General features: G+C 51.7%; 1 protein-coding gene across 1 annotated transcript in view; it reads left to right on the top strand.

The window, feature by feature from the left end:
• The window catches only part of ADAMTS10 (ADAM metallopeptidase with thrombospondin type 1 motif 10), a 58,552-nt gene that overhangs the window by 3,625 nt on the left and 33,482 nt on the right, over positions 1 to 21,445 (top strand). The window contains 3 exon segments of the mRNA XM_055806227.1: positions 9,143 to 9,481; positions 14,761 to 15,125; positions 19,968 to 20,127. Coding sequence (XP_055662202.1) covers positions 9,394 to 9,481; positions 14,761 to 15,125; positions 19,968 to 20,127 — 613 coding nt within the window. The 5' untranslated portion in view covers positions 9,143 to 9,393.

The raw sequence follows: 21,445 nt of genomic DNA, 5'->3' as shown, positions 1-21,445 counted from the left end.
TTGGGGTCTGTGGGTGCTTGCTGTCATGGTCATGCTGCCTTGCACAAAGGGGGCCCCAGGGTGATTGCATGGGGGAGTCCCCATGCTCTCCCACAGACTGCCTGCTTGGCTGTCACCAAATCACTGCTTGCCTTGGTTTGCCCTGCTGTGAAACGAAGCCAATAGCCTTCACCTGCTTGCAGGGAGACTTTGAAAGGCAGGGAGGCTACAGGGATGGCAGCAGAAGCTAGGCTGTGTGTTTGTGTTATCCTGCTTGAGGTGCCCTGGGAGGCTGAGTGCTTCCTGCACGTCTGCAGAGGGGGAGTCTCGGTCCCAAGGCACTGGAAGCACACAGCCAAGCAGGCAGCAGAGTAGGTAGAGCAGATCAGGACGAGCCACCTCTTTGGCCAGCCAGGGCTTCTTTCCCTTTCTCTGTATCACCAAGATGCAGCCGCTCCTCGGAAAGGGCATGTTTCTGGTTTTCTGGAAGTTCAGTGTGGTCCAAACTGACTTTGCTGCTTGAGGGTCCCACCCACAGCTCACTGAGTTTCCTCCAAGCCACTTCTGTACAAGACCCTCTGAGACAGCCTCAGTTTTGTGATCCAGACCTGATCCAATGTCAAAGTTAACCCTGTTCTGAGAGTGGGGTGGGACCAAGAGACCCTCTTGCATCCCTTCCAACCTCAGTTATTCTTTGATTCAGTCTGGCAGGACCAAATCAGGAACGAGTGCTGGAGACAGTCAATATTGTGGATCCCCTTCCCTGTCCAGGACTGTGCTATTGCTGGGTGCAGCATTAGACGCTGCCGTGCCGTGGGGATGCTGTGCCATGGTGGTGGTAGAAGGAACTGCTGATCTGCAGTGTGCACTGCAGGTCCCACGGTCACAAGCACTTCTGGGCAACAGGAGTTACCTCACATGCTTTTCTTAGGAAGCTCAGTGGGGCTCTCTTGTCTTTCCAGCTTCAGCAGATGAGAGCATGCTGTGCTATTGATGCATGTGGCATGGCAGGTGATTAGGGGGGCTGTAGTGGGGCTCTGCCCTCTAGCATAGCTCTTCCAGTCCGATGACCAGACACATCTTTGTCAGAGGGTCCCAGCACAGGTTTAGCACTAAAAATGTGTGAGGTATGGCCCTGCCCTAAGGCCAGGTTGACAAAGGAGTCAGTTTAGGGTGCCACGCTTGTGCAAGCTGTGACAGGTTCTTCTTTTAACATATAACTGTATAAAACGTGCTGCTACCTGAACTGGGACAAGCAGCACATCCCTTTCTCAGACCAGATCCCTCCTGGAGAGAGCTGGTGGCAGTTACGCAGGTGAGCGGAGTTCAGTGTTGGCACAGGAGGGTGTTTGTCTTTATGCAACCCCAGGGCTTGGTGCCTTGTGTTGCTGTGTTGTGTAAGCGCAAAGGCTGCTGAAGGGCTGCTGCCGGAGCCAGCTCTGCTGGGATGCAGATGGCTGTGCCTGGCTGTGTGGTGGCTGTGTCTGCTTCCCTGCCTGCTCAGAGGTGCAAGCACTCCTGGCCCTTCTGAGAGGCTGGGGCAGTTTCCTGGCATCCCGAGCACAGCAGAGTCGGTGCTTGCTCCATGCTGGTGCAGGGGGAACAGTAGGAGCACAGGGAGGGAGCTGCTTGTGCAGAGGCTCAGGAGATCTGGATTCTCTCCTGGCTGCACTGAACCCTGCAGAGAGAAGGGGTAGCTTTACAAAGGCAGGAGGCAGTCACACAGACATGGAGATGCCAGATATAAAAACAGTATTTGCACGCGGCATACTCAGCAGTATCAGTAGTACATGATGCCATGCAGAGGGGTGTGTGGGTACCGAACACAGATGTGCCTGTCTCCTCATACAGATAGTGTGTGTCAAGCAGCTGCAGTTGTGGTCAGTATGCATGTGAATGACACGTGCATATTTACATGCATGGTGCCTGTATGTAGCTGACAGGGGCACTGTATAGCAGGCAAGATGCATGTTCTTTTAATGACTGCTTGGTTGTCTTTTTAATTCTGCTGTTTTGTGCATGGCTGAAGCCAGCAAGGAGAGTGGTGGCAGGGGGCCAGCAAGTCTGGGTCACATGGAGCGGCTCCAAACTATTGCATAAGTCCCATCTGAAAGTGGACCTGCTTGGTGGAGCCATCTCCTTAAAGCAAAAGAAGACTAAGCTGGGAGCACTGAGTTGCTCGGTACCCACCTTACATCTGGCTGAAGTTGACTGGTCTAGCACTAGATTTGGGCTCAGCCTCGGGGCTCACGCTGCCCTGGGTGGAACACCCCTCCCTGAGGACGATAGGAGCTGGCACTTCTCTCGTGCTTTCCTGTTGAGGACCTCCGAGCATTTTACCACACTTGGAGAAATGCAGTGACCCCAGCTTTCCAGATAGGGCCAGATCCTTATGTAACAGAGAGATAGTATTTCCAGAAAGCGAAGCAGTCAGTGTCAGAGAGAGGTCGGTGCTCCCAGCTCTCCACTCAGATGCCCTCGTGTTGTCATGGGTTTCTTTTGTCCCTTTGCTGGTGAAATTAAAGATCCCGCTGGATTTTGGAGAGGAGCAAGGGGATAATTCAGTCCTTTCCTCACTAAGATTGCACTGAATAGACTTGACTGTAAGACAATTCTCGTGTTTTTAGAAAAAAAATACTCCCACACAGTACTGGAATGAGCCCAAACCCCTGTGAAGCTTGCTTGTACAAAGAGATAGAGGGTGTGCCCGGCTAGAGCACAGCAGGGCCCAGCGTGGAGAGCAGCAGCGAGCCTGTAAGAGGGAGCTGGTGGTCTGAAGGCAGCAGGGGTGTTCCCCTGCTCACCCGGGCTGGCACAGGGAGCTGGCAGGGGGACGGAGACTCGGGCTCAGACCCCTCGCCTCTCAGGGTCAGACTGGCAGCATCAGTCTGGATTTCCCCATTGCTGGTGGCGCCCCTTTGGATGGGGTTGGATCTTACTTGAGCAGCGCAAAAGCAGCATCTCTCCTCTGGGCAAACTAAATTTGACCCCAGAGTCGCTGGGGTGGGCCTCTGCAAGGCACCGCTCTTAGGGTGAGGTGAAACATCCCATACAAGGGAGGTGGGCTGCGGTGACTGTTGCAGATCCCCTTTCAACCTGGTGGATGCCAGCGAGAAAGGGAAAAGCAACAGCCCTGGTCCTTGCTCCGGTGTGGGCTTGGTAACAGGAGCAACCGGAGGGATGGCGAGGGGGTCCTAAAGGGTTGCCGTAGAGCTGTGTAGGCAGTAACCATCCCATGACTGGAGGCTGCTGTTTTCTGGTGAGCAGTGATAACTACGTGTTTCTAATTCTTTGCTTGCTGTGCCTCCAGAGAGGCCAGGCTTGGAGCAGCAAAGCAGATTAAGGTTCAAGCTCTTGTTTTCAGTTCTGCAGACCTGTGACTTTAACCCGTATTTTGCATTCTGCAGCTGAGCTCCTAGCAGTGAGCTGCTGATTAGTTAATGCTGATTTTTCTGGTTTTAACCCATAATGCTACTCTAGAGCTGAGAAATGACTTCCCAGTGGAAGTCCTGTCATGCTGGCAGGATGACTGCAAAAAGACTTCTGCCATCTGCAACTCAGCATGTTTTCAACTTAACAGTCCAGCCAAATATTTTGTCAGGAATAACAGGATGGTCTCTTGCTGAAAGCCAGGGAGGTCTCGGGAAGGTTTGCATCCACCTGCATGCTCACAGCCTGCCCAGCCTCTGCTGCGCGAGGTGCAGCATGGCAGGGGGGTGCAGCGCTGTTTACTCTGTCCTCGGGAACATGCAAGAACCTGCCGGGAGCTGGGGTGGTGGCTGTGCAGGCATGGAACGCCAGCAGCCCCCGGCCAGCAGCACACACACAGCTGCATTGGCAGCGCAGCGCCCGCAGGGAGGGACCTGCCATACCCAGGGGTGTGCGGAGTCAAGGTGGTGAGAAGGAGGGATGTAGAAATGGTGAGAAGTGATTTGGGAGCAGTTTCAAGAAAAGGAGGCAGGAGTGTTGTCGGTGGCGTTCCTCATCCCCCACTGCCCTTCCCTTCCCCTCCTTATGCCGCAGGTGGTGAGGAGAGGCCAGAGGTGCTGTTGGAAGCGAAGAGCTGGCAGTACAGAAAGGGGCTGGGTGCAGCGGTGGGAGAGGAAGGAGATGTTCCCTTTGGCTGTGAACTGCAAACAGGCCCTGTCCATGCCCCACTGTGAGGGCTGAGCCCTGATTTCTCACTACAGTAGTGACCGGCCGACTGTGCCCACTCCTATCTGGACCAAGAAGCCTGCTAAATTGGCTGCATGGAAGTTAGTGTTTGATAGGCTTGGTTGAAAGTACCAGAAGATGGCTAATTTGCCTTGAAGACTCGGGTTTTGCTATGTGGGGTTTTTTTTCAAGTCTGGCTGGAGCCATTTGACGCTGTGTTTTTCTTATGCCGAAAAGGCTGGCCTGGGTCGCCAGGGGTGGCATTCTACTAGCTGCCTTGGGGTGCGGTGCTGGAGACCATAGTGCAGGAGGTGGCCACCGGCATGTGCAGCGCCCTGCGAGGCTGACCACATAAAGGTGCCATTGAGTTGTCTCTGGAGAGGCTGGCAGAGCTCACCAGGGCTTTTGCTTTTGAGATGTTCCAGTCCCCAGTTAAACCATTTCCTCAGCCTTTGTGCATTTTGCGAGCCTTGCGGTATGCTCGCTCTCCCAGGGAGGTGGAGGTGGGGCTGATGGTCTGGGTGTCCCCTCACTCTGACCCCGACGGCACTCAGCTCTGGTGGTTTTCTGAGTATCCCCTGAGCAGAGTAGCATGGGCTGAAACCAGGACAGTCTCTGGCGACCGTGCGGAGGAGTGATCCACTTGCCTTGCAGTAGTGTTTGGGAAGTAGATTTCAGCTGAGGGTTTACAACCATAACCTTTGGGCCTCCATGAAGCAGCAACAGCAGGTGAGAAGGGGGCTGTTTTTCCGGAAAACATGGTGACTTTAGCGTTGGCATCCATGAGCTACAGGCCCTGCGAGGTTTGCTGTGTGGCCGTGGTGGGCAGCTGGGATAACAGGCCATAGGTAAGAGCCTGCTGTGTGGAGCAGGGGGTCCATGTGGGTGGTGGGCAGGCCTGAGAAATCTGGCGATGCTGCTGCCAAGGGCCTCTCTGTGGCACTGGCACAGCCTGTGAGCGACACATCCCTGCACCCTGCGCCCCCCCCCCCATATTTAGCTTGGTTTCCAAAGAAAGTAACGCCAGTGGAGCGAGCTGTGTGTTTGCAGCTCTTCTGCCCCCAGTCATCACTTTTGAACTGGCAGGACAATTTCAGTTTGGAGTGGATGGAGGAGCAGAAATCTCTGCAGCGCTATGTTTGCAGGGGCTGCACCTGATGGCCATGTAGCTGCCCTCCTGCGGGGTCTGAAGCACTGCTCAGCCTGTTGGCAGGGTCAGGAGGGAGCAGGGCTGGAGCTGGCCAAGCTGTGGGACATTGCACTGTGATAACCCTGGCATGGTTGGGAAGTGCCGGTACCCTATTTTACAGAAGAAAGAAGTAACTGTGCAGAAGAAAGAAGTAACCGTGACGGTGACTTTCATTCATTCGTTAACGCTGTTGCTAATAGCAGAGCCCAGAAATGCTTTTCGGGATGAAGCAGTGTGGCTGCAGGGCACTGCTCCTGCTGCTCGCACTGCTCTCACTGCTCGCTACTTGCAGGCACTGCATGTCAGGAAGATGTCGATAGAAGGGCCGGGGGCTAGGGGGTGTGTGCTGCAAGTATTTCCTCCCACCGGGGAAAGCTGGAAGCAGAAATCTGTGTTTGTATTTATTTCTCTCTCAAAAAAGGGAAAAGGACACCTGAGCTCATAATTTGCAAAAGTTGGATGAGAAACCTGGAAGCTGCCGGGCCCTGCATCTTTAAAAGCAGTTAAATTCCTCTTCTCTGCACTAGGAGGCACCTTGAACCTTCCTCTTGGCCCCGAGCAGAGCCCATCTGCTTCCTATTACCTTCCTATAAAGCTGCCTCCCCAGCCAAAAAGCCAGGCTTTCAGGGAATTCTGTCTGCAGCCCCGATGTTGAAATTAGTAACAGTTGTCATCTGTTTTTCTTTTTTCTTTTCTCTTTTTGCTGTATTCCAGCTTGAATTTTGAATCCCCTTCCCCAGCCCCCACCTTCTTGCATGTTTTTGGTGTGGGAAGAGGTGACCTTGAAGCCACCACCGGCTCCAGCAGCATCGTCCCCTGCGTCCTTCGTCCCTGCCGCCGCCTCGCGCGGGCGGCCTGGCCCACGGGTTCACGCGGCGAAAGCCACCTTGGCGCAGGGAGTGGGGAGCGTTAGCCACTCGCGGGGCGTCTGCCAAGGACAACGAATTCCTCGGGAAGGAGCAAATCGGAAGCAGCCCAAGCGAGGGAGGCACGAGACCGAAGAGGTCACCCCATGCCCCAGGCCTCCCCACAGCCCCTCCATCCCAGCCCTTGGGAGCCCGGCATCCCGCTGCCCCCCGTGTGGACAGGGGCTCCTCAGGCTTCTCCGTGCCTGCTGGTCACTGCTACTCCAAAAGCAAAATCTGAAAACTGAGGTTATGAAAAACTTTATACGTATTGGGGCAGCCATGGAGCCCGCACTCCTCCAGCTCTCCCCTCCTTGTTAGGGGTCCTTCTCTTGCTGGTAGGGGTCTTGGAAGTGGAGCACCACTGGGAAGGGGCCATGTTTTCCTTGCTGTGTGCAGGGAGGGATCGAAGCCGGGCCCTTCCCCCAGCCTGGCTTACAGGAATTTTGCAGCTGTAATTCCTGACTTGTGCTGCTCCAAACATGCCTCCTTCCCCCAAGGTCAGGGCTGTGGGGTCTTGGTGCCTGCAGCTCCCTCCCAGCCCCTCTTCCAGGATGCCAAGGAGCCAGGACCGAAGGGGAAGGACAGAGGGGAGACAAGGGCACCAGCCATGACTGCTGCAGCTCGGGGTCGTGGAGAGGCAGAGGAAGGACGGGAAATAAAGGCAGCCTTGAGGAAGCCGGTTCAACAGCTGGAAAACAAGAAAAATTAGTAGTGTGAAGCCCAGGAGAAAATATACTTCAGCTGAGTGGCTTTCTGTCCGCAGACCTTGGAACCGTGACAGGATTTAAAAGCTGGAATCTCGAGCTTTAATAGATGCTGAAAAATGCTGACTTAGGAGAGGGCCGCAGCATGCTCGGCTTTCATTTCGCCTTCTCCCCTCCCCAGCTCCCTTCCCGCAGCCCTGCAGGGAGCAGGCACAGAGCAGCTTGCAGCATCCACAGCGCTTGGCCATGCGTTGCTGTGGCCCTGGCTCTGCCCTCTCTGCACTGCAGCTGGAGGGATGGAGCTACAGAGGATGCTGCCACCAGGTAGATGTGGCCTCATGGACCCACGGTGCTGATATTAGCACCTTGTGTTGGTGGTGGAAGAGGGCAGAAGAATTCCTGCCCAGCCCTCTCTCCTCCATTGCCTAATTCCCTGCTTACCTGTCACGGGTGAGCAGAGCAGCCTGAGACGAGATTTAGACCTTTTTTTTTTTCCCCCCGTCAGGCAATTTATTCTCATGACTGCTGATTGCATGTGCAGCCTTCATGGTTGCCATCATGCTGTTGTGTCTGGGCTTTGCGGAAACCAACCTGGCGAGTGGCACCAGATGTGACTGGGGAGACTGGCCTGAGGCCTCGCTGTTGGTCTTTGGCTGTTTTTAACTGTAGATGAACAGCTACAAATCTTAACATTTAAGGTATGGCATTCCAAATAGTTATTTAAAGGTGATTTAAATCCTCCCAGCATTTCTGTCTAGTAGGGAAAAATTCATTAACTAACTTCAATTATTGGGGCAGGAATCATCTTTCTGCTTTCTTCTTGTACCTCAGCTGTGTAGTCTCTGGCCTGTGATGGGTGTTATTCCAAGCCCCCACAGCATGTGTAACATTAACTGCATAGTAAAGATGGGAAAACAGAAGTAGAAATAAATTGCAGACTCCCCTGAGGACACAAGAAGGGGAGTGCAGCAGACCCAAGGAGGAACCAGGCTTTCTTGTCTTGTACTCTAGTTAGCCTTTGCTATTGAAAGCACAGAAGAGTAGAGCAAGGCAAGGGTTAATGACATTATTCCAAGTGTTTCCTTACTGAGTTGAGGACCACAGGCATATTGACACCTTTGCAAAGAGCACCATCTTCCCAGCAGCTCAGGAGCATCTGTCCTGCCTTTCCCTGCCCAGCTCCAGCACCCTCTGCTGCTGTGCAAGTCGTAGCTGCATCACCACTCTGGAATCAGACTTCAGTAGGTATTTATCTGTCGCCTTTGCAGGAGTGTTTGCGTTTTGCTGCAGAGCTGCTCTCGAGCAAAGCATCACTGTTCAGATATTTGGGATTCTCCAGGCGGTAGTTAGGTATGTGCCATATTCATTGCATACGTCATCTAATCGCTGGATAGAAATAAAACCCACAGGCTTTATGCAACTCTCCAGCACTATATGAGTTTTGTGTAATTGCCTCAGACTGAGTGGAAATTATCTGCAAGCCAAAAATCTTTCACTGAAGCAATTAGGGAATAATTTTAAAAAACAAATACAATTGGAATCTCACAATCCATTTGTGGATAGAGCTGAGGGTAAGGGTGAGTTCACTGAATGGGTCCTTTGTTTTCTATCATTTTTTTAGGTTTAGCCATTACACTTTGAGAGCAAGTGCTCTTCTCTCAGTGCAGTGACAGTCATTAAACTGTATTTTAAAGCCAAGGAAACCGGAGGAGAGAGGATTTCTAGGTTGCTGCTCACTACCACCCTCGTCATACTTTTATTTCATGCTCTCCTTTAAGAGATCAGGTAACTGAGACCAGGTCACTCTTTGGTCTGTGCTTCCTTGTGGGTGTTGCCACAGGACAAAGGGTTCCCATTTGTTCTGAGTTTCTTTCCTCAGGTGTAAGATACATACCAGCTCTTTAGTGCTGCTGTCAGAGCGGTGTGGGGGCTGCACTGGGAGCAGTTCGCCCCCGGGAGAGCACCTGGGTGTGCAGTGGCCCCGTAGCAGGGTAATGTGGCTATCCAGTGCTGTGAGCTGATGTGGTTAATTGTATTAGCATTGTTATCCCATCCTTTTTTCCCCTTTTTCTTTCTTCCCACCTCACTCTTTGCTTCTCTAAGATCAGGCTTTGCTCATTCACCCCGCACATAGTTTTCTCCCCCGTGTCCTTCTCCATCTTTTGTTCCCATCTCCCATTCACTCATCCCCACCATCTCCTTCGCAGGGGCAATGCCACCAAGAGCCTGTGGTTCAAATTAGCCCATGCTGGCTCCACTGCGCTGGCCCGGGCTCAGCACCCTGCAAAGACACCATCGGCCTTGCTGCTTTGGGGAGAGCACAGAGCAGCCGAGGATGCCTGCGGAGGGACCGAGGACTCCTGTCTCTACATAAGCGGCGCCTGAGGGAGAGACATGTTGGGACAGTGCCGTTTCAGCTGGCACAATACTCCCTGCACTGAGACAAGCATCGCTAACCATGGCAATAGCTTGGAGGCTTCTCACATGGACTGTCATCTTCATTGCAGCTGTGTGCAACTTTCCCGGTTACACGTTCCAGTCACAAGGTAGGGATCGTCGTGGGGAGGGGAGCTGGATCCACCCGCTGCTGCTGGCCCAAACCCTAATGCTTGGCCCCAGGGGAGGTATTAGGGTAATGTCATGCTGAGGAGTAGGTGGAGACACCTCGAACTCTGCTCTGCTCGCCAGTGCTGCAGCAGACCTCCTCCTGCTGAATTTGCAGGTGTTTTCCATTGACCTCCGAGGAAAGGATGTGTTTTGCTCTCAGATGTTACCCTCCTTGACTTTTTGCAGAATTCAGAGCAGTAGGGTCTGTGCACGATGAGAGCCACATACAGGCTTAGAAAGCAAAGGAGATGTGGTAGCAATAGAGGAAGCTTCCCTTCCACTCGGGTGGAGCGGCGCATCCTCAGATGAATAGAGGCTTTGTTAGGGGGAAGGCTGCGTGTGTGCAGCCAGCCGGTGCACTTACAAACAGCCCTCTGCGCGTGCAGGGATTGAGGTCTCTGCTGGAGCACACAAATACTCTGCACAGCTGGGTACGGACAGACATGTGCTGCTGGAGGAGCGGGTTTAGTTTGTACCCACATTTCTGTAAGCGCTACCATCAGCAAATGCTCAAACCTGCTCTGTACCTGTCTTGTATGGCTGTGTGTTTCTAATGGCCTTGTGTTTAAATACCGAGCCACACATGCAAGTGATTGCAAGGAAAGCAGAATGTGGGGCTCTTGTACTTAGATTTGTGCCTTTGTACATGATTTTATTCCAGGTTAGGAGTGAAGGGACTGGAAAATGAAGTGGGCCACCTTGTACTCAGCCTGGAGTACAAATACAGCACAGTCAGGTAACACAGGGTAGTTGAATTGCTTAATACTACTAATTTGCTTTCATGGCCATTTCTTAAGAGGCAATATGAACACTCCCATCAGGTGCCAGAGGTAAGAAGAGCGAGCTCCAAAGTCAGACTTATCTGTGCGAGGTGTTACAAACTCAGTAGCATACTTAACGCAGCCATAATCCTGAAATACCACATGTGCCTGGGTTAATTGCAGCAGGGCCGAAGTCCACAATATACCTGGGTTGTTGAGTAGTGCAGCACCATAGGGGCTGTAGTTCTGATGGCCGTGGGTTATCTTGTGAAGCAGAACTGGGAAGAGGAACAAAGGCACCAAAAGTCACACACTGTCCTGGGTCTGAGTACCATCTCCATTGCTAGACACGGGGCACCACTGTAGTGCAGCTTGTGCTGGGGGAAACGAGAGGCAGTCAGACAGAGAGCTGCGTGCTGTGCAGGCACTGTGCAACGTGCGAGGTTATACAGGCAGATTTTCTTGAATCTGAAACAAACACAGTTTCTGGTCCTTTTCGCCAAAGCCTCTGGCAATGCCTGGGGTGACTGTTCTGGGCCTCCCGTGTCTGTCAGTTCACACCTCCCTCCATCTGCAGCACCGCGTTTGCAGCGCAGTGACGCTCTGATGAGGATTTCACTGCCAGATCGCCTCCATCCTGACTCACAGCAGCTGAAATGCTCCCTCACTCATGAGTCCCCACACCATTTGCTAATACACCTTGGTCTAAACCCAAGGGCTCACTGAAATGACAGTTAATGCATTTGTGCTTTCCCAGATGCATTGGTCTGGGGGATGAGTCTCAGCCCGTGATGTTGCTGGGAGCCTGGTGCTGTGGGAGCACCGAGCCAGGGACTGCAGCCTGTCCCCTCTCCAGTCAGGCTGCCCCATGGGCCCCGCTTGCTGTCAGAGTGCTTTTTTAGGCTCCCTGCATCCGGCATGGTTGGCGTCAGGCCGTTGATGTTACTCAACACTTCTCTTCACCACGCTGCTGAGATAGTAAGTACATAATCCTCACAACACCCTTTGAAGAGGGTGAAACCTTGTTATCTCCTCTTAGCAGTTGGAGGCATGGAGAATAAAGGCCAGTGTTTTCAACAAGCCACTGATTTTGACGAAGGACCATGTGGAAGAGGATTCATGTGCCCCCTGTGCACAACTCCAGATCAGTGTACTTGTTTTATGCAGGAAAAAGATTAAGGTATCATAATCATAAGCTATAATTATGTTTGTGGGAAACAGCAGCCCAGCATTGAAGGCCTCTTCAAGCCAGCAGAGATGTAACAAGATTCAGATGTAACGTGTACACTCAGGCTGCAGTTTTTAACAGTGCAGGGAGCAGCAGCTGAAGCAATTGACCAAGGATTCAGCACATGCTCGCCATTGCTGAATGGTTTTTAGTCAAAATGAATTTTTCTTCTAGTACCTTAGTTTAACTATAGTGATAGATTAGACATTCCCTGTTTTATGGAACGCTGAGGCTAATCTCGCTGCTCCCAGCTCACATGTAAACCAACGGTCCCTTGGAGGATGTAGTGACTGCCACAATGCCAGGGCAGCCTGAAGCTGTGGGATCCCATAGCGTTTTCCATAGCCATCCCTTAGGAATCGTGTCTGGGCTGCAGCTGGGGCTCCTCTTTGGTGACGGGACCAGAGCAAACATCTGCTTCCTTTTCATCCTTTAAGCAGCTCAGTAATGAGAGAGGCAATGGTGAGTGTACAAGGAGGGAACAAAATCCTCCCTCCTCCACTTTCACCTTCCCTCTCTTGCTTTTGGTCAGCTTAGCCCTCTGCCTCCCCTGTGCCCTTTCTCTTCTTCTGCCATCCCTGCCCCTGCTGACGTGTGCTCCCTTTCTACAAAAATGGGGCAGCAAAGTACCTGTTCCCACACCCCACTCCTCCTGCTTCCCAGCTTTCTCCCTTGCCCTCTCCTGGGAGGTTTGTGGTGCTTCGGGGTGCCGAGTGTCCCGCACAGCCATGGGCAGGTTTTCCTGGAGAAGGGCTTTTTATAGCATCTCTTCTGAAGCAGCTTGACAGCTCTCTGGAAACACCAGTTTGCTTATCACCAGTGAAAACCCTTCTGATACAGTGGATGCAGTACTGCACGTTTCAGGCCAAGATCTATTAATACAGCATGAAGTGGCTGAAAGGTCAGAGGGCACATGGTGGCTTTTCTGGAAGGAAGGAAGGGCCAAGCAGTGCCGCTCTTGCTATTGGGGGCTCCTAGTGTGGTCTGTAATGTGGGGAGCATGACCAAGGCAGGGCTGGGCAAATGAGGAAATTAGGGAACATCTGTGATATTGAATGGAGTACACAGCGTTAGGGAGTTAAAGAGATCCTAATTTTTAGAGCCTAATCTAACGTTTTACATTTTTAGAGAGGAAGGAGCCAGCTCTAACACTGGATGAGGACACTGGCCTCTTTCTTGCATTGAAAGTCTCTCTCCATTATTTTTTTCCATTTGTGGCATTCCCACTCTAAAGCATGACTTCCTAAAACGCTGATGTGATGCAGGGCACTGTTCTTAAATCTTTCCTCCTTGTGCCTCAGTTTTGAGAGTGACATCTGTGAGGGGATGCACAGTGACCAGCACTACAGCAAAAGCAGGTTCTCACACACAACCTCACTCCCAGGCTCTGGACACTTTTTTCACCTGGATGTACCTTGCAGGTCAGGATCAGCCAAGGGTCCCAGGCCCTTTCTGGCCAGTGCATGTACAGACCTCCTTCCGATTCACTATTTTGCAAGCCCATATGGACTGCAGAGAGGGAAAAAGAAAAACAAGACGCTTCCGATAGCAAATTTTTCCAAGCCTGAGGTCATTGCTTAAGTGCAAATAGTCACTCTTGTTTGCCCGGCCACATCACACACGAGGCGGTGTGATGCAGGAGAAGCTGAAGCACAGGAAGTTAAAAAACTAATAATTATTTCTGGCTTGTTGAGGTGAGGGAGAGGTGCCAGAAGTGCTTATGGTTTGGAAGGATGGGAGCTAACCCCTAAACCCAGCTGGTGGGAAGGACTGTCCCATTACCAGTGGCCAAGGAAACCACTCTGTCAGGCTCCCACACTGGAAAACACACTAGAGAAAAAGGAAACTTTCCAGTGCTGCCATGTGGTAAGAGTGTAATTTGGAGTCCAAATTTATGATGGCTGGGAAGGCTTTGAAGATGGGTGCTGTGGAGCCAGGCGAAACACAGCCACCCTGGAGTAGCCTGTCCTCTCCTGTTTGCTTAGGAAACAACTACAAATAGGATGCAGAAAGCACAGTAAGAATCTTCCAGATTGCCCTGAAAATGGGGCAAATCCTCTCCCACTCCATGAGCAAACCTCCAGCCATCAGGGGTTTGGAAGAACACACTGTGATGGGGGGAGCAATCCTGTCCAGTGGGTGGTTTTTTTCCATCTTCTCCTCTGGTACTGAAGGCTGTCAGAGACAGCTAGACCTCTGGTCAGATCCGATCTGGCAGTCCCTGTGACATTTTGCTTGGAAAGAGAAATTTCTGTCGAGGTTCCAGAGTGCCAATTTCTTTGACAGCCAAAAGTGTTGTGTTACCGTGTGAGTGCAGGCAGACATTTTGGACAGTGACCTTGTCAGAGCATATTTCCTAAGTGGTAGGAGACAGGTTTAAAAACCCAAGAGAAGGTGCTAAGCCAGGCTGATACGATAAAACACCAAGCTGGTGAGCTGGGAAGGCAGGATGGTGTCGTAGATAAAAGACCTGTCTGGGGAGTGGGGCTGTCTAACTTCTTTCCTTGCTGCCTTTTCAGCACACCTGGGGAATTCTGGTTACCCTCCTTCTTGATTGCAAGATTGGCATTGCAAGGGCATCATCTTTGTGCCTCTTAAGAGGATACCCAGTAGCTAATACACTTGTGCAGCTGTGATCAGGGAGGCTGGTATGGTGCTGTTATTATGTGAGTTATCAAAGCTGTTAGCAGGTCCATGTGGCAGCTGTAGATGTTCTGAAGAGCCCCACTGTTCCTTAGTGAGACTGTCTTCTCCCGAAACATTGTTGCCCCAAGGCTCATTCTGGCTCGTTTTGAAGAGACCTTATTGCTAGCTTTGTTACTGAGGGGATCCAGGTTAAAATAACCCTCCAGAGCACAGTGTGACTGTGCACAACCTGGAGTGTCTCTGCCCAGTGGAGATGGAGAGGTGGGGGATAGTCCAGGTGCAGTGCCAGAATCTGGGTGTCCTGAAAGGCCCCCTGGACCAGTGTTTCTCTCCGTCACCTGCAGAGGAAGAAGGTGACGCTCCACAGGCCCAAGGCCTATTGCAGCCCCACGGCTCTGTAGGCTGAAGGCCTTTGGGAATATGGACGGATCCTGCAGCCTGGGCAGAGCGGACTCCTCTGTCAGGACCCTGTCCCTCCACCTTGCACTGGCTGTGGCTCAGTTGTGGCTCCGTGCAGAAGTCACTGGGCATTTGACTTTCTCTGCAGTATGTCATTCATCCTGTGTTTGCTTTCCCTCCCCAGAGGAGTTCCTCTCCAGCCTCGATCACTATGAAATTGCGTTCCCCATCCAAGTGGACCAAAACGGGGACTTCCTCACCTTTGATGTGAGAAGCCAGCTAAAGCAACGTCCTCGGCGCAGTCTGGGCTCCTTGGCCTACGAGCCATCTGAGCAGCAGGTTTTCTACAAAGTCTCTGCCCACCGAACCCAGTTCCTCCTCAACCTGACGCTGCACTCCAACCTGCTGGCTGAGCACTTCACTGTCGAATACTGGAAGCGAGATGGTGTGGACTGGCAACATGATTTCCACGAAGACTGCCACTACGCAGGCCACTTGCAGGATCAGTACCTGAACTCAAAGGTCGCCATCAGTAACTGCAATGGTCTGGTGAGTCTCTTTATTTTGCCCAGCCAAGGGTGATACTAACAGCTAGAGCTGCCTGTAAGGCAGAGCTGATCGCAGCCTCTTTGATCTTTGCTGTAGAAGTGCGATCTGGTTTGGTCCCAGCAGGTGGGTCCATGGTGGTGGGAAAGGCATGGGATTGGTGTCGAGCTGCAATATAGCACACTGGCATCAAAAGTCAGCTGAGGGTGAAGAAGGCCACATCTCTTCATCACGTCTGTAGAGGTTCCTGATCCGTATTTCATTTGTAGCCCAGTTTCTACCAGTCATTGGGCATTTTTCCATTGATTTTAATAATCCAGGCTCTAGACCATTCTGGCTCTCACAGAACTCTCCCCTTCACTTCCAACAGCAACAGCAAAAGATGTATTTTGCATGTGCTGGTGAGGAAGAAGTGCAGGAGGGAAGGAATTTCACAGCACAACTTGGAATGTCAAAAGTGCATTCAGATCCTTACAATTGCAGATACGTTCCTGGGGTTCCCAGGCACTTCTGTCCAGATTTCAGGAGCTAAAAATGTGACTTCTGGGGGAAGAACTGAAAGCATCAGAACAAGAAAAAAGAACATCAAGAGGGGACAAGATGGCATTCATAAAAAACAGCAAAGCTGCAGCAAAGAGGGTGGGAATGATTGATTTTGTGTGTCCTGACAGCTGGGACTAGACATCATGGTCTTAAACATCACCGAGAAAGCTTAATGATAGACATCAGTGGTGAGGTTAGCAGAGCTCTGGACTAGATTGCTTGGAGAGTACGTAGCCCTTACATCACTTAAGATCTTTAAGAATAGGCCAGACAGATGCCTCTCAAAAATACTCCAGGTATGATTCTTTAATCAATGGGAATAGACTAAGGACTTCAATCCTTATTTTTCTGTGATTTTCTGATATTTCTGGCTCACAAAGCACATTTCATGACCTGCCAGATGGAAGGATGCAGCAAACATGCCCTATTAGCAAATCCCAAGGATGATGGCTCCCTTGGAGGGGGTAACGTAGAAAAAGGCCAGAAACATATTTATGCTACAGCCCCACCTCTTAGCAGTGTTCTGGCAGTGTGGAAGAGCTTCCAAATGGCAACGAATTCACATTTGATTTATTGCTAAATTGCACTGCCAGAACAGTGCTGTGGGTTATTAACAGAAATGAGAATCTGATTCATTATATCATAGAGTCTAATGTTTCTATCTCACAGCCAAAAATCAGAGCTGGATAAACTCTTGGTTCCCTAGTTAGCCCTTCGTTTAGATATGGGAACTCTGTTCAAGTCCTAGACAATTTACTGGTGTTCACAAAAGCATTGAAGGGTGAGCTGGATGTTGCTGGCTCAGAATAGATCTGGCATTAGGCTACCTTCCCACTTCAGAGGGCAGCAAGTCCAGGGCAAGCAGTGGCCCAGCAGCACTTGTACTGGGATAATTTAGTCCACAGGCTGTGTTTGGCTCTGGAGAGATACCAGGGGCTGTCAGGAGGAGAATGCAGCCAGGCACAAAGAGGGATGGAGGGTCATCCAACAGCCTGTCCTTGTCCTGAACTCTGTCCTTCTGCCCTCAAGAGCTACGGACATCAGCAAGGAGCGGGGAGGAGGACTTCTGGGTTAGTGAGGATGATGGGGTCAGAGGACATTTCGGACAAGAGGAGTCTGGTATCTTTTTAAGCTGGCAGAGTCGTGGCTGTACTTGCCACTGGAGCAGACCTGTTGCAGAGCTCTAGTTGATCAGTAACAGCTGATCCACTCATGCCATCCCTCAGCCACAGCATGCTCCCTTCCAGGCAGGCATCAGTCTGCTTTGGAGGGGTCAGGTGGGGATAGAAGAGGGTCTCCTGTTGCTGTGGTCTCAAGGTTGAGGTTTGTGCTGACACATGCTAAGGGGGGACTGCACACGATGGCCCACATTTGTGCAGGCCTGACTAATGATGCAAAGTGGGTTGTGTATTGCGTTGTTGAATGGGCACAGCAGGGACCTGATGCTGATTATGGGGTGAGCTGTGCACGAGGAGGAGGGAAAGGGACAATCGTATCCACAGAAGCATCCACTACAAAGCTGTGAAAACAGGTAACAAGCCCCAAAGCCATCCTTCTGTCTTCAGACTCCCACGTCCCTAAGCACTTTCTGTATCTGCAAGGTGTAGTGCTGTAAACAGCTTTGTTTTCAACCACCCATGACATAATTCTCACCTTATGGCACCCCAGCTTTGAGCTGCCCATATCTGGGCATGTTCCCGTTGACTCGGCTTCCTGGCCACACACGCTGTCACCCTGGCCTGCGGGCAGGCAGGCAGCATGGCTTACCCCACACATCTCCTGTGGAGAGCACACTGTGCTGCGCCTCAGCAAAGTCACCCAGGCTTAAGTTGTCAGAAGCAAAGGGCAAAAGGGTCCATTTTCCAAAACGCACAGAGCTGTGAGCTGCCAGCAGGGCCAAGCACAAAGCAGCTGGAGGCTGCAGGAAGCAGCCCAGGCAGCTTTGCCACAGCCTGGCCCAGCCCTGGAATCCCTGTCTTAGGCAAAGCCGTGTTTCATCCTACTGGCTGCATGAGGTCCCGAGGACCTGTGTCCTGCCATCAAAAAAAATCAGTAAGGAGAAAACAACTGTAGGAGAGAAATGCCACTCTCCTACCTCTTGTGTCAGAACTCATCAAAGGCCAGGTTAAAGGCCAGGTTTTCAACTCTGAGTGTCTGTGCTGAGATTGGGCTTTCACCTGAAAAGCCCTCCTGAAGTCAGCATGAACGTTAGTGCTTGGAGAAGGTGGATGGCCCCGCTGCTGAGGCTAACATCGAGCTGCTCGTGTGTATGTACAAGGAGGTGCAAGAGCTGGATTGCATGTGTGGCTGTGCTTTTCTTAAGTGTGGTTATAAGCTAATAACATAAACCATCCTTGCTCTGCAGATGACCTGGGTGAATCATAGACAGGATATCCAGTTGAGCTCCCCCACAAACCACAGGGATCTCTCTAAGGGCTTCTCGCCTCCCCCCTTCAACAGGCTTGTGTCACGTCCAGCGCCCGGACCTCAGAGCTCTGTCTTTGGGGTCAGCGACGGGGCAGTTTTTAGATTCCTGCAATGGCCGAGCTTCATGCCAGGCAAGCAGTGGAGCCTCCTGCCTCTCACGCTCTGCAGAGGCTCTGGGTTTAAGGAAGAATGACCCTTTTCTATCAGTACATGGGTTTGGGGCAGGACGTGCTCTCCCCTCCTGCTGCTCTGCCCCAAGCCAGTGGTGACCTCCTTCTCCCCGTCCCACAAAGCCGGCAGCCAGCTGGCTTCGCAGGCCGACACTCGGCTTTCCGCCGGAGCCCTCGCCAGGCTAACCTCACAGTACCTCGCTTGTGTTTGAAAAGGTGGAGCTGAGCCAAGAGCAACAGAGCCTGGTGCAGGAGGAAATCCCCCGGCACTCTGGAGATGGGGACTTCGCAGTGCACACACTGCCTCGATTCAGCTCTCATGGCAGGGAGGGAGAGGGGGAGAGACCTATTGCAGAGGCAGCATCCACCCTAGAGAGGCTCTCCCCCACGAACGCCCAGCAGTAATGCTGTTACGCAGGTGGTGCCTTCAACGCAAAGACCTCAAGATGTTTTAGAGACCTGCTTCCCCGCTCCCCATCTTGGCAGATCAGGGCTCCCGTCCCTCTTGCATAGAGGGGAGCTGGTGAAGTGCTGTGATAACCAAAGGACAACACCGGTGCAGAGCTGATGGCAGAACAGAGGTGTCCCTCCACCCAGAGCTATGCTTGCACACGGGGAGGAGTGGGAGGACAGCCAGGTAATATGGGTCTTAGACTTTTGGGATACTTCTCATCCTGCTTGAGCAATGTCAGGCATGTTTCTGTGTCTCGGTTGCTTGCTGGTAAAGGTCAGCTGATAGCACACCCACGTTTCTTGCAGTCAGGTGGGATTCAGTGCCAGGGGTTGTTACAGCAATGGAGGTTCTACTTGTGTCATGTTGGGCTGCCAGAAAGTTAGGTTGCTCAGACCTTCTAAGAGGGAAGGCTTGCTGCAAAGGAGAGATCTTGCAAACACCTGGTGGGTTTGGCTGCTTATCCTGCTGGGGTCTGCTTCTGCCCCATTGTCACTGTCGCATAAGTGTGTCCACTTGTAGAGAGCAAAGTCTGGGCTCACAGCTGAGTTTCATTCAGCCAAAGAATAAAATAAGGGAGAAAACCAAAAAACAAGGGAGCAGAAATAAGATCATCTGGCTGAGGTGGCCAGTCAGAGGTATAAAAGGGGCAGTGGTGCACAACCCAGGTTTTATGCTGCAGAGAAAGGTTGTGGCTCCTGCTGGCTGCCTGACCTAACTGGACTTCAGATTTTAAAGATCCAATGTGTTTCTCAAAAGCCTCTGAGCATTGAGACTTCTCTGCAGCTCTGTGCCTGAGTTTCACAGCTGGTGGTAGTGGTCCTGAGCTGCTTTTGAAGGTTCTTCAGTGAGGCTGGAAAGTATAGGAGTTAGATCTCACTGCTGAGCTGTGCTATTTGAAGGTATGGTATTTAGGATCCCACAGACAGCTCTTAATTAGACTGAGTGGGTGGAATAGGAAACAAGTCATTCATAATTTTGCAAGGAAAGACTGTGATTTCAAGAGGACTTTTAGTGAACACAGATGACCCAAGGCATCCACGACCATCTGGTTCAGTTTTCTCTGGTCTGTAGGTTCATTTAGTTCAGTGATTGTGCGTAAATGAAGGATTCCTTCACATTCTCAAAAGTATTTGTCAGTCCCCAGAAATGCAGTGGTTAGTCATCAGAAAGCTCATTACAAGAAGCCACTGGTATGTCACCCAGTTCTCTCTCTGCCTCTTTTTATTGCCTTCCGTCTCTTTCCTTCTGCAGCATGGAGTGATTGTCGCAGATGAGGAGGAATATTTCATTGAACCGCTGAGCCCAGGAGCCAATGTCAGCACAGGGAGCGAGGGCAAGGGCAGCCCCCACGTCGTGTACAAGCGATCGTCTCTCCAGTATCCACACATGGACGCAGCCTGCGGCGTGCTAGGTATCTGTACCCACCAACACATCCTCTATCCATGCCAGTGCCAGCTGGGAAAGTTCTGGGAGACCTTTGAAGGTCCACACTGCTCTTTATGGCAAAGAACCAAATTTATCTCTGGCATTCAAGGAAGTTTTCTGTATCTACTTTTACCCATGCTTTGTGGTGGCCATTTCTTTGGAAAGCTCTTGTACTCTCTTCTTCGCAGCAGGGCTTTTAAATTTGTAAACAGAGCATGGAATAGAAGAGAAATAACTGCCTCTTATTGTTCTTATGAAAAATCTTCCAGAATTGGCCAATTTACAGGGTATTGAGAAATCGTAACTTGCGCATGCTCAGCAGAGACTTGTCTGGGTTAGTCACTGGAAGTTGTGTCCGCATTGAGATACATCTGCTGCTGTTAGAGACTAGGTAGGAAGATGCCTTGTAGGGTGGGATGTGGGATCTGATTAGTCACAGTGGGCCCTGGGAGACATGTATAGAGAATGGCAATTGCACATCTACCCTATTTCTACACTTACAAGCCTTTGACTTCCTAATGAACTCACAGAGGTCTGCCCTGGCCTCTCCCCACATGCTTGTGCCCTTCCAGTCCTTGCTAGCAGGCAGTCAGTGTCCTAGAGCCTTGCTGAAATCCACAGCCCTTGTGAATGTGCAGAGATTTTCCATCTACCCAAAATGTTGCATGCAGACAGGATAATGCTCCCTCAGTTTACGGAAGCTTCCCCTGACTCCGTAAGGATGAGAGGAGATGCCATCCCTGCAGAGAGACCAGCTCACATTTTACGGATTAGAGTTTGTGGGTACTGTTCCCGGTTGGTCCTGGCAGGTTTGTGTGTTGCTTCAGGGTGTTCATTCAGTGCCCCAGTGGTGACACTTAACCAAATGAGGAGGCACTGCTGGAAGGGATGGAGCCTCTGGGGACACTGGGGCACTGCCAGCCTGCTCTGCATGTCCCCAGACTTAACAGCATCTCTGGGGACAACCTGTGCTTCCCTGGCCCAGTTCCTCCCATCCCAGCTCCCAAAGTCATGTTGGACAAAGCGCCAGCAGACTCCCCTTCTGCTGACTCTTTGCCACATTCCCCAGCTTCCAGACAAAAGTTAGCCTGTTCCTAATTGCTTCTTGGAAGGCAGCGACCATGCACTGGGAGCTGCAGGCCAAATACAGTTCAGAGCAATCATGGTGCAGCTGGCCTCAGCAAAGCTGCCCCATCCCCTTGCCCCACAGGCTGGACCCATCCTGATCTGTCTGGTGCAGCTGGGCCCCGAGCACCCCTCAAGCTCCCTCTGATCAGCCGGGGGGGCTGGAGCTGGTGGGCTGT

Source organism: Falco peregrinus, chromosome 5, assembly GCF_023634155.1.
Source record: "Falco peregrinus isolate bFalPer1 chromosome 5, bFalPer1.pri, whole genome shotgun sequence".
NCBI classification, from domain to species: Eukaryota; Metazoa; Chordata; class Aves; order Falconiformes; family Falconidae; genus Falco; species Falco peregrinus.
This window is presented reverse-complemented; position numbering and strand designations above follow the sequence as displayed.